This window comes from Plectrocnemia conspersa, unplaced genomic scaffold (genome assembly GCF_051122295.1).
Source record: "Plectrocnemia conspersa isolate PC_06_02 unplaced genomic scaffold, ASM5112229v1 ptg000010l, whole genome shotgun sequence".
NCBI classification, from domain to species: domain Eukaryota; kingdom Metazoa; phylum Arthropoda; class Insecta; order Trichoptera; family Polycentropodidae; genus Plectrocnemia; species Plectrocnemia conspersa.
Genome location: NW_028277174.1, coordinates 5,500,748 through 5,514,521, shown reverse-complemented (window position 1 = coordinate 5,514,521; position 13,774 = coordinate 5,500,748). Strand labels below are relative to the sequence as shown.

The window sequence follows — 13,774 nt, the reverse complement described above, 5'->3', positions numbered from 1 at the left end:
TTGACCTGTGATAAATCTCCGAGCTGTTTTGTGTATGTGGGCGTTTTTTATTATTTATCTTAGTGTTATTTTTATTTAACTTGCTTGTTGAAACGATTGATTGCATATTCATCAGTCGATTTATATGCAATTGCAGAGTGAACTAAATATTTCAATTGGCGCTTGAATCAGTTTTAGTTGCTCAATTCATCATTTGACAAGTAGTTAATCCGGATGTTGAAAAACACATATTCTTATCAGCAATTTTAATATAATATCATGCAATATTTATACGAAAGTGAGAAGAGAGAGAATGTATATAAATTTAATTTATTTTACCGATTTAAAAATATATTTGTATTTTTTTAAAAATTATATTATATATAATGTGGCGGCGTTCTGACAGTTCCCAGTGTTGCCACACCACCGCTCAACTTGTGAAGCGGGTGGTTTTTAACAACTGGCGATATATACATTCTTCCCCCCTCTCTCGCCATGACTACGGTCTAACACCCCGCGTCACTGCCACCTCTCCAAAAAAGGTCGTTTAATTAAATAGCCCTCAAAAACCACATGCGCTACAATAATATATACAAATAAGCTAGATTTAGTTATTCACTTACATATTTACCTGATAAAAAATTCCGGACTTATATAAGATTTAAAAATAAACAAATGTCTTGTTGAAGCACAATATAGATATATGAGAAGAAAGAATTAATATATTAAAAAAAAAAGAATGTTTACTTGTTTTACAAATAATTATATTTCAAAAAAATCTGATCCATTCTAAGCGTTTACTTAAAAAAATGTAAAAACAAATGTGGCGACCACACACAAATGACCTCGTTACGACCAGAAAAAAGAACACGCAAGTGTTCTTATTGTAAATATTCTCCGTTGTTGCGAAACGACCACGGGAAACAATAAACCACGCAGATGTTCACATTTGTAAAAGGCCTTATTCTCAAAACTCGTGTTAATTTGCTGTGACCAAAATAAACATCAATAAACAAGCAAACAAGCGGACCACAAAAGCCCTCGTTAGGACCATAAATAACACGCAAGGATTCTCTCGTGCATCGAAAGAATATTTCTTTGCTGCGAAACGATCACGAATATAATAAATAATAAATTTCGCCTCCCTCATACCTCTAAGTAAAATTTTGTTTCAGGGCCCCACTTAAGCGACCGTCCGATAATTATAAATGATAATTCGTACAATGCTTATTCGATGTGGGGCCATTCGTGTTTTTTTTTAAATAAGTTTTAAAGCTTAAGATTTTTGAAGAAAATTGCTTAAGGAGTGATTCGTGTATTTCAAATATCAGCGTGGCTATTGTGCAGATTTAGGTGTTCTACTAATTTTAATTGAATATTGTGAAGCCAAACCTCATTGTGATGATTCTTTATTCCATCATTATAAACGTGTCTCTTTATATTTCACATAAACACAATCAAATATATTTTTATATAAAAATAAATTAAATACAAATTTAACGGTGCGTATTTTAATTTTTTAATTATTAAAAAAAAATTTTTTTTTAAATTTCAAAGAGTAACTATCATACCTAATACAAAATAATGAGTTATATGGGATAGCAAAAAAATGCAGTTGATGTTAAATTTTTTTACTAGAATAGAAGATTTTGATGATAATGATAAGCATTACAGTAAACGAGTGATCGTGATTTATTTTTTTTTTATTAAATAATTATGTTTATAATGCATTTCATAATATTATTTATATATCTTGTGCATATTCATATAAAATACTTATTCTTTATTTTGATTACTAATATATATTACTAATCAAATCATAAGCGATTTTTTACTATGTCACGTTTTCTTATTGATAAAGCTTTATAAGCATTTAAGACCTTAACGGGAAACTATTGTCATTGTTAACTGTCTTATCAGATCTTATCCTGACCTCAAAAGGAGCACGCGCCGATAGCGTAACTTGTTATCATATCATTATCATTGATTTTGTTTGTCAACTTTGATCAGGAAATGAAAGGCCTTGTGCCCACGCCATATTTCACAACCTCAGCGATACCATTTCACGTAAGGTCCAGCTAAATAACAACCGGTTCCGGACACACTTGCCAAATGAACCGTAGTTGGACGAATTATTCAAATTTTACATTTCACGCACGATCACAATAATAATGTACAATATGCATGCACTTACACAAGCATTGACATACGTATATTGAAAATAAGGAGCATAAACATGATTGCTTATTTTGCTAATAATCAACATTACAGAATATTTGATCATAAAATGAAACATAGAATAATATTTATATATGTTTTATTTTTATATTATTTTCATATGCATAAAAAATATTTGTACTTCATTTCGATTAAAACTATTCTAAACAGATTATTATAATTAATATATAGATATCATGAAATATTTAATTATTAAATATAGCATGATTAATATTTTATTTGGTAAGTTCAGTCCTAAATTATTTAGAAGTGGTATTTATGAAGGGACACAGGTACTACTGCCTTTACATGGTGATGCTGAGGTTGTGGTGGAGGATGGGCAGCATGGCCATTTCTTGTCACTACAGCGTTGAATCTATAAAATAAATAGTATTTGTTAAATATATAAATATGAATAATGTGTATTATATAATAATATATTTACCCATTTCTATCGTCAGCTGTGTATTCTACCCTCCTGATGGTACCGTCAGGTTCTACCAAAGAATACATTCCACGGACTCTATCGCCATCTCTCGTTTCTTGGTGACTCTTTTGATCTCCGGTGTGGCGATCATGGACTGAATATTTGAACTCGTATTTTGGATGATGGTGAGGCTGTAAAATAATTATATTTCATTGGATAAAATGTTTTTGCGAATATTTAAAAAAAAGTTTTGATTAAGGTTTAAAACTTAGCTAAGTCATCCAAGTATTTTATTTTATTGTATATAGCGTTGTTAGAGATAATAATTATTTTAAATAAAATATTAAAAATATGTTTTATTTAATTTATTTTTCAATAGATGTCTCCCAAATATATATTTATTAAGATTATATGTTGCAAGGTTTTAAATTGATAATTTTAATATTTATATTGCGTATACTTATACACATAATATATGTTCCAATTAATGAAACATAAATACAATCATATAAAACTGGCATAAATAAATTTGTTATTTATAATGAGAATTTGTAGTTGTATATTAAATAAAATTAAATATGATTATTTAAAATAAGTGTATAAATAATGATATCTGCAATTTCTTTAGGGACAATGTAAAATAGAACTTGAGTTGAAAAAAATTATTGCTCTCTCATTGCAGAATATAGAATATATATGATACAGAATATATATGATGAAAGTATTAAATGTACTAAGGTGATATTAATATTAAAGTAATAATTAAATTTGATAAGTGTAAAAGAGTATTTAAAATTTAATAGTTTTAGTTTAGTTTAGTTTCATTTTGTATAGAGATTTAATAAGTGTAAATAAAAAAAACCCTAGTAATTTTCTCTGTAATTATGTAACAATCCTTATGTAGAAATAAATACATATGTATATATATATAACCTAGCAATTTAATTTTAATATAACAATATTACGTGTACTTAGCTATAAGCTAAAATTTTAGAATCATAAATGAAACTATAAATAAATTTTCGTATAATATATTATATAATTCACTTACGTATTTCTCGTGATGGTGAGATCCAAATCCAGATAATGAAGATGAACCTGAACCTGAAAATATTAATCTGTTAAACTATATAATTCATTAACAATAATAAACAAATATTATATGAAATATAAATAATTTATTATTATCATTAATGTCATTGTGTAATGAGAAAAACGGTAAGATAAATTTGTTTAAGCCATAAAAAACTATAAATAAATGCAAATTTGTGTTGCGATATATTAAAAGACAATTACAATATCAATTTTAAAAAATGAAGAAATCAGGATTATTTTATGAGTATATTTAGAAAAAACTGATTCATGAATCAAATTCCTTATTTAAATACTTTAAAAGCATATAAAATATATTAGAAATAGTATATATATTACCAATGGCAAAAGTATTATCTCCTAGTCCTTGGATTCCGCCGATTCCAGCAATTCCATCAATACCACTGATTCCTCCAATTCCGCCAAGTCCTCCTCGAACATTTCCGTTTCCGAAGGTGATGCTTTGTGAAGATACAGATGTACCAGTCCTTACTCCAGTTCTAACCGCGGACGGTCTGGCATTGAGGCGAGTTCCCAATCCTGCGCCAAGACCGGTTCCTAATTCTGTTCCAAAAGTATTTCCCAATCCTGTATCAAGACCAGTTCCTAAGCCTGCCCCAAAGGTATTTCCCAATCCTGTGTCAAGACCAGCTCCAAATCCTGTTCCGAATGTATTTCCCAATCCCGTGCCGAGACCAGTTCCCAATCCAGTGTTCAGATCAGCTCCTAGTCCCGCTCCAAAATCATTTCCTAAATTGGCTCCAAATGTATTGCCTATTCCGTCTCCAAATCCATTTGCTCCTCCAAAAGTATTTCCCAAACCACCCCCGAGGGTAGTTCCACCGAAATTTCCACCATCTCCTCCAAATTGCGGAGCTGCCAATCCCACAGCGAACAGGGTCCAAAAGATAGATATCTGAAACACAAAAAACTAGTTTAGATCTTCGAAGATCGTTGCCCTCGAGATATCGTGTTTGTGTTATAAAAAGGTTAATCGACAACTTGGTAATTATCAAGTTTTCACTTAATAATTTATCTTTTATATAAAACAAGATCGATTATAAAAAATAAACAAACGATGTATTTTTTTATTTAAATAAAACAATAATATAATTCACTTGTTAGATTGAATTTTTTATATATATTTTTAGTGCATAAGTATGACTTACATTTCTGAACATTTTTTCGCTTCACTGGCTGTCAACTTCACAACTTTTTTGAATTGATGGAAGAATACGACTGTGACTTCAGGAACAGACCAGAAGGCTTTTATACATCGACATGAGAGCTCAACTTGCGATGGTAGGATAGTGGAAAATAGATTAAGTACTTCGCAATGTAAACAAACCAACAGAATGTGTCAGCAGTACAGTACGATTTCTTTAGTTGAAAAAAAAATAATACATAATTATATCTACACATCAAATAAAAATACACGTTAATAAAAAAATATATTTATAGTATTTTAAAAATGTTTTTGAAAATTGCGAATAAAATTCATGCTACTATTTGAGATAAATGTTGCTTTTTAATAATTCATCAATATATATTTTTTTTTATTTATTTATTAATATTCAACTAACTTATATCAAAGTATACTTAACACTTTTGCTACAAAGTCACAATAATACACACATATGCGTACGCTAGAACAATATTTCATTATAAAAAAAATCTAAGAAGAATACCGAGGTCGTTTTCGTTTGTTCTGTCCTCAGATTAGAATCTCGTCTGAATAAATAATCGAAGTCTTCGTTCGTCCTGGCCGACATCATCATCACATCAATTCGCGCATGAAGACAATTAATTGCAAAACACAATCGCATTATCTCGCGTCGCCGGATGATATGTTTTCATATATGTGTATTTTTATTCAAAAGCGAATAATTGCGTTTTTTCTGCCACCTTTACGATATGACTATTACAAATTGTGGCGTTAGATTTGCATACGATTGTGTTTTTTGTGCACTTTGCTACTAACACTGAATAATTATGCAGTTGTGTCGATTTACAATTCCTTTAGTTTAATTTTTAAATCACTTGAAAACCAATGTTATGTAATTTATACATACATATTTAAAATATTCTTAGGAAATTTTTTCACCTAACAAAAAAGCATATGATTAAAAGCATATATTAGTTTTTATTTCATATATTTTTTAATCCAAATTTAACAGATTTTTTTGTTAAAGTGCTTTCATTGCTATTTTTTTATTCATTATTAAAATTTGTCACTTTTTAATATTAGCTTTAAATAAAATATACATTACTCCATTTCACACAATTAAAAAGTAGGTTAATGTATGACAATAAAGTTATTAATAATTCGTTATAAATTTAAATTGTATGTTAAAAAGAATCACCATATAACTCAAAATTTAGCTGCATCTTATAGATATCTAAAACCATAATATCGATGGCTTAAAGTGGGGCAACGGAGTCGAAATAAATGTTTCGACTTTGATACATGTTTAGTTAGAATTTCTTGGTGGTAAATTGCACAAAATTTGAATTACCTTAGAAGTATACAACGCTCTGTTAAATGTCAATATTTTTTTGCTCAAAGGCGAACTTTGTCAAACGTCAAATAAGAGAGACAATTTACACTTTTTTTCGTTAGAAAATGTAATTAAAAATATGTTATCAATAATAAAGTGAGAAATTCATGTTGCGACTTTATCTGGCTTATCCTCATACCATCAAAATGTAAGTGTTATGTAGGAATTTAAAATAAAAATAGATATTTCATCAAAAATCTGTTATAATTTTCTGTCCAAGATTTTAGAATTGTCTTATATTAAAAATATGTTTTTAATAAAATTATTAAATATATTTATTTTTAATAAAATTTTTAGTATCTTTCCAATGGAAATTCTACAGGTACAAACAGTTGCCTTACAACAAGTGTTGCTACAAAAATGTCCAAGAATTTGTACCATTTATTTGGAGAATGACCCGGCAGCGCTGAGAAAAAATGTTATTCGCTCTCGATCGTTAACAGTCTGCTACAATGCAAGATATGTGGTTCGACGCCCACTTTCAGCGAATCGTTATTAATTACCGTCAATCGTTAAGCGGTTTCCCGTTGTGTGTTTTTGCCCTTAAAATGCCGTTAAATGATGGCTCAATTTGTCATCTTTGCGTCTCTTGAATTGAAACCCATCTCTAACACATAGGAATATTTTAAAATAAATTATTAATAATAATCATTTTATGGTATTGTGTGTTTGTTCATTAACGACGATCCAGAATGTTGATTAAAATGAAAAAATATGCTTTCAATATTGTGTGGTGCATTCCGATTGTAAATACTTACGTAATGTTTCTTAGTATGGATTAGAAATGGTTATTTCATGATTATCGACATTTTTACAGTGTAATAACTTTTTTCTTGTGGTGATTTAAAACGTAAAATAGACAAATAGGGCAATTTGGTATAATATATATATATTTAAAAAAAATAATTTAGATATTACAATATTTTTTTAATTACTTATATAATGTATTATTATTGAAAAATAATACATTTAAGAGTAGGGATGAAACTAGGCTGGTGAAATATTTTAAGCTGTAGCAGCTTTCGTTACAGAGAAAATATTGCGTTTTTTTCCCAAATATAAAACTCATTTTTTACGTATTGTTGGAATGTTGCAAACGTTGAGAAAAAGGGCCATTTCCGCCTGAATTTTACAACCTCAAATAACTCTTGCTAAACGATTTTCTAATCTCAAAATAAAAATGCATCATTTTTGTGTTAAATTTTTGTATTTATGTAATTTTTAAAGTCGTTTTAAATTAGTTCATCGTAATTGATTTTTTAAAAATAAGTGATTGTTTTTTGTTTTTAAGACGAAGTTTGTTGTACTTTAATTGAGATTGTCACGTGCAGTTTGTATATGTTAGTTATACCTTAAGTTTTCTATTCTTGTATTCGTAGGTTTCAAGCGTCTTCAAAGCGGGTTCAACTCTAGATTCTAGATGTCGAGCTGGACTTTGGAATGCGAAGAGAGAAGCGGCGGCTTTTGCGATATTCGATGTTCTGGAGTTGGGGCAGATGAACATAGTGAGCCCAAGATTAAAAATTCTTAAATTCTTGAAGTTTGGCACTCTTTTGCAACTTAAAACAAAAGTTAATGTTAACGCCTTGGTCAAATCCGACATAAACACGACTTAACTCTTCTGGCTGACAAGTCACAACTTGTTTAAACTTGCCACTGACTATCTCAACGGATCAGGCTATTGAACTTATCACTTCAAATGGATGTAGCGTCAGCAGTTGCTGCTATTAAAAATTCATTCATTGTATTTTTTGATCACACTTAGTATTTACATATGTATATAGATACATATAATATTTATTAATAATACGAAAAACATTAAAAATATGTTTAATTATATTCATCAAGGCATTTTAATAAAAGCATGTGATTTTTAGCACAAAGTTTGAAAAAAATATTAAATATAACTTCAAACTACATGTAGGTACTATGCAAAAAAAGGCATTTTATTCAAAACTCTAACATTAAATAGGCATGATTTAAATATTTTTATAATTGCAAATATAAATTAGATTCATAAGAAATTATGCATTTTTATGAAATAAAAAGTACAACGACGATTAACAAAATTCTTACATTTTAATTTCAATAAATGTTATTATATAATATGTGTTCCAAAAATACTTGATTTACATTTTTTGTATTCTAATATTTTATTAAGTATAATTTATGTATAGATAAATTGCATATTTAAAAAAAAGAAACAATATTTAAAAAAATTTAATTTTATGATTTCTAATTATTTATTATAATTTAAACTCAATAATATACTAAGCAAAAATTAAAACTACGAATATTAGAGTTATAAACCAATTTCCAAGAAATTTTATCATAGCTTTAAAGATGTCGCACTAAATATAAAATTATATTTTATTTTGATTATGTGTTTCTCAATTTATATCCGATGTAATTTATTGATATTCGTCTACTAATTAATATCAGAAAACCACAATTTTTCACTTACATGCAATATCGACATACTTTATTTATTTTCTAACCAATAATCAACGCTTGAGAGGTAAATCAAATTTATCTAAAATCTAAAAAAAAACTTAATACATGGAGATTTTAGTTTGCGCAAACAAACCTGTAAAATTCTACACCAGTTTCGACAATTTTAGGCTACTGCATCTGCGGTATCTGCGTGTAGCATGTAGACCCCTGAGGCAATCGATCCAAATTGTGCAACATTTTTATAAACAGTTTTAGAACGTTAATTACCCACTTTTTTGGCTAATATAACAACACGGCATACGCTATATAATATGTAATGTATGCTAATTTTCCGTAATAAACGTTCCATTGTTGCGAAACTATTTTACGATATCAGGTAGGCATGTCATATTAATATAAGAGCCAAATTTTATAATATTATGTAGGTATGAGACCTTATGAAAATTTGTTACGGTTTGTGGTAATAAAGAGGTTGAGTATGACAAGTCATTGTAAAATAATATAACCTGTATATGTAATAAATATTTTATTATTATATAACAACGTAAAGTTTTTTGAATACGTTCGTAAATATATAATATGTTGTAGGAGATAATCATATTTTAGCAATATAATATTATTATTTTATATATAATTGTTCAAACCGTCGCACAGTGTACGATTTGACCAATCTAGCTGGACAAAACTCAGAATCAGACGTATAGGATTTTAAATGGTCACAAATTACAATTTAGAGATGTGGCAGCAAATAAAACACAATTTTGTTAATCCTACTAAATTTATTTGGATTTTAACAAAGTTTTTATGTGAGCAAAAATTTTTATGCTGCTTTTCTTAGGTAGTTTCCGTAACAAATAAATGTAAGGATCAGACGACATTAATAAATATTTAAATAAATCATAATTTGTGCGAACACGAGAAGTTTTTAACGTGTGACCTAATTTGACCTTCCTAATTTCTTTGTTTTTGCCCTTTGAAGCCTCTTCAGACATTTGTTCTATTATTTCTGCTCCGTGTATCAGGATCTTATGCAATGTAGCTGGCATGTTATACCACGGGTATAGGATGATATATAAGTCTCGTGTTTCCAAACAATATTGCTTAAATGTGTCCGGGTCCATTTTATAGCCAGACGCTATGACTGTAAGAATAGTAGATAAATTAAATTTTCTTTGATACTGGTGATACGAGCCGTTGCTTTAAAATCGTGAAAAACGCCCTTGCGGTGTTCCCATCGTTGCTCGTACCAAAATCTGGTTTAACTTTGTCTACTATGAGACTGATTTCTTTGAATTTACCCTTTATTTCATCCTTCTTCTTCTTCAGCATACATTTGCACAGTGAAATTGTTTGCAATAAATAAAGCCAACGCTTCTTCCGGGGTGTAAGACCGTTGTTATTTTTTCACGCTAATTCATCTCCGAGCTTTTTTATAACCAGTAGCTCGTTTTGGTAAAACTGTAGATACTTCCTCCATTAAATTAGCAGCATCTCATTTTCCACTGGCTCGCACACTTAATTGTGCAGCAAAAAATAGCTGTGCATCGTTATATTTTTCCAATTGAACTTTGCGCTTTTTCGTTTTTGTACAACTATCTTCAAAACGCTTTTTCGGTCTACCAATACTGAAACTTGGTTTCGGTGACTATTCGTGGAACATATAAAACACTAATTCTTAATTTAACCATTTTTCATAGACACTTAAAAATAAGTCTAATCGTACGAAGCCATTTCACACAAATCTTCTCACATTCTTTTTTCAGAAAGGTCCATAAGGGCTTCTCCTGATCTTGTGTAAGGAGCAAATCAACAAATCTTGACTTTACAAACATAATAACTTTGTTTAATCTGCCTTTGGAAGGGATAGAACGCCAAAAGTCAAATAATGACTTTCGTGAAATTTGGGCACTTATAATGAAACAAATTAAAAATCTTTAGAATCGCACATAATCGCACAAAATAATTATGTTCTTAAAAAACTATAATGATGCGAGAATACGTTTAGAGCTTTGTCATGCCTTGACTCAACTTGACTACATACTTTAAGACCATCCAAAGTTAATTTTTGTGTTTTTTTTGTTGTTTTGAAAATGGTATATTTTAAGACAGTATTCCTAAGTATTCACGAATATTTTGGTGGATTAAAATGCAATGATAGATTGATAATTACCTCTAGTTGTAGAATTCATCACTAAAAAGTACTTAAATCACACAAAACACAGTAAGCCAAGGACAAACGTCAATGTTCACAGCTGCACTAAGCGGCTAATCGCGGCTACCTAGATCCAAAACGGTAACTTTGCCCATTTTTATTGAAGGGATCGCGACTCAAAAACTGTTTTGGAGTACGTTACCGGTTGTAGGGAACATTCAAGGGTATAGTAATATTAAAAAAAAGCAATATCTGAACATTATAATTTTAGACTTTTGTCCACCTAGATTAGTCAAATCGTATACTGTGCGTCGCTTCCATTTAATTATAATAATAAATAATAATAAAAATAAAATTTGAATTTTCTTCATTGCTTTCCGAGGCACCGGTAATGCGTTCTGTTGTTTCGACCAATAAAAAATAAGCATTCAAATATAAAACAAGATGGCCGACAGTACCGTGACAACAGTTTAAATAATTATTATATTTAATAATAAAATTTTGCTACGCAACAATAATTTTCATTTGACTGAATATAAATAATCGGATCGCAAATTAACTAGGCGTGTTATAACTATGAAAATTAAATATATACATAATGTGTTGAAGATTAGAAGAATACATTGATAACAATCATAAAACAATCTTCGTAATGAAATGTGAGTTTTTCCTTTTATTAATAATCGGATTGTAAATTAACTAGGTGTGTTATAACTATGAAAATTAAACATATACATAATGTGTTTAGGATAAGAAGAATACATTGATTAAATTAGATCAAAAATCATAAAACAATATACGTAATGAAATCTTCAAATTTTGAATTCCCGTCAACGGGCTCCGAGGCTGAAAAGTGAGTTTTTCTTTTTACAATACCTAAAAATTATCGTTGTTTCTGATGTAATGCATATATTATTTAGATTTTAGAACTACGAAATTGATTTTATCGATTAAAATTGTAAAACGCTTATCAAACTATGTATAAAAATCATCAAATTCTAAAAAAAAAATTTTTTTTATATATTTATTTTATACGGGATTTAAAATATAATATAAATAATGTAGATTTGTATTAACTTATCTATACAGAAAAAATATTAATTTAAATTTTGGCGAACGTTGGCAATTTAAAGTTTTCAGAGATTTTTTTAAATTTCGCTTGAAAAAACATTTCCAACATAAAAGGGGCAAAGTTTCAAAATAAACTAAACATATAGTGTTGCAAAACTCCCTCTTACTGACGTCCTCGAAAGGAAACTACACAAAATTGTATAACACTAATTTAAATATTTTTTAAATTATGAAGGTTCAGAGTAAAATTTCAAAATTTATTCAAAATATTTTGCCAACCTTAAAAATAATTTTATTATGGATTTTCAATAATCTTAATTTATTATAGATTTTAAATATGTTTAGTTTATTATTAATTTTAAATACAGTGAAAACTTTCTGCACTTATTAATTATTACAATATATAATGCTGCGGAGAGAAAATATTTACTTTAAAAAATATATAAATCAAAATATTTTTTAATAAAAATAGACAGGTCTCAAAATTATTAATATTTTTAAAGCGCATATTGTGCTTACTGTCCACTTTTGGTCTAAAGTAACAAATTAGGTGCTTGATATTTTCAGTTTATTGTTTCTTTCTAATTAGTAAATGTAATTAAACACTGGCTTTTATATTTACACATAAAACATTAAAAAACTTTTTTAAATTATAAAGTAACTTATGGAGTAACCAAAAAACTTTCTTATTATTAAAATTTTAATTTATCGGTACTTCCCTATCGTGAGGTACTGACAGCCAGTAGTACTAAATATAATATTAGTTTATAATTTATATAAATACTACTATTACATAAAGTTTTTTAATGTGTGTAATGTTAAAAATAAACAATTTTAACTTCACTCCCTTAGCTATTCTTTCAGCAAATTATTGATTATCATAATTATTATTTTTTACAAATAAAAGTTTTTATAATATATTTTAATTTAATAATTCTCTCCCATACATTTTCGGATATTACTGAAAAAATTTGGTATTTTGAATAGTCGATAAAAAAATCAAGAGTAATCTCTGTTTAACCTATTGATTCGAATTTTTAAAACTTAAATTCTATAATTTATGTTGTGTTTATTTTAATATTTGCTATGTTTAATTAAAACTTAATATGCAAGCAATATGTATAAACACCATCAACGCCTATAGATCCTGAAAATGAGATGGAGAGAAAGTAAAAATCGTCACACACAGTCTTAAATTGCTCTTCATGCCAATATATTTGATACAATAGAATGTCAAGAATTTTACTTTTACATATTTCTATGTTATTGCCTCTTTTCTTCCATTATTAGAAAATAAAATATGTATATATGTACATTCATTGTTTCAGAATTTTTTGCTTTCAAGAAATTTTGTTAAAACGTGTTTCATGTAGTAAATGAAACGTAGTCTATTAACTAGTAATGTAAAAATTTTTAATGATACTTTTTAGCTGTAATGTTATATTTGTTTGTTTTTACTATTTACAGAAATTTACTACAATTATTTTGTAAATTTCTGTCTTTGAAACTCAGCAGTTAGATTTGACCATAAACAAGGTTTATGATAGTCACAATTTAAAGACTATAATAATACAATATTTTTTGCACAGTAGCATCATTTTTTATGTTGTATAAATAAGAATTTTTATTTTTTCACATTTTATTTTTCCAGTTTTATTTAATACCCCCTTTTAACTTAAGACATCTGTTCCCGTGTTCACCTGCCCAGCTACCACACTAAACCTAAGATATAATTAAAATAAATTTAATCAAACTCCACATACTTTCGATTCAGGGTTTCGTATTTTGCTACATGAATTTAGCGTCTATCGAAAAGTGACAAAC

General features: G+C 28.2%; 2 protein-coding genes across 2 annotated transcripts; one reads left to right on the top strand and one right to left on the bottom strand.

The window, feature by feature from the left end:
- Nucleotides 1-2,460: 2,460 nt before the first annotated feature.
- On the bottom strand, nt 2,461-3,762 carry LOC148230418 (cuticle protein 7-like). The gene is made up of 3 exons (XM_088195582.1): nt 3,751-3,762; nt 2,642-2,814; nt 2,461-2,572 (listed from the first exon to the last, which is right to left on the bottom strand). The coding sequence occupies exons 1-3, from the start codon at nt 3,760-3,762 to the stop codon at nt 2,461-2,463; spliced, it is 297 nt and encodes a 98-aa protein (XP_088051708.1).
- Nucleotides 3,763-4,056: 294 nt separating this feature from the next.
- On the top strand, nt 4,057-4,635 carry LOC148230417 (uncharacterized). The gene has a single exon (XM_088195575.1). It carries the CDS (start codon nt 4,057-4,059, stop codon nt 4,633-4,635), a length of 579 nt encoding a protein of 192 aa, XP_088051701.1.
- Nucleotides 4,636-13,774: the final 9,139 nt, after the last annotated feature.

What these genes read in the sequence shown, in the direction of transcription:
- LOC148230418 (XM_088195582.1), bottom strand. An exon ending in ACAGCTGACGATAGAAATGG is followed by an intron (nt 2,573 to 2,641) that starts GTAAATATATTA and finishes TTTATTTTATAG; the next exon opens with ATTCAACGCTGTAGTGACAA.
- LOC148230417 (XM_088195575.1), top strand. Translation starts at nt 4,057, where the DNA reads ATGGCAAAAGTATTATCTCCTAGTCCTTGGATTCCGCCGATTCCAGCA.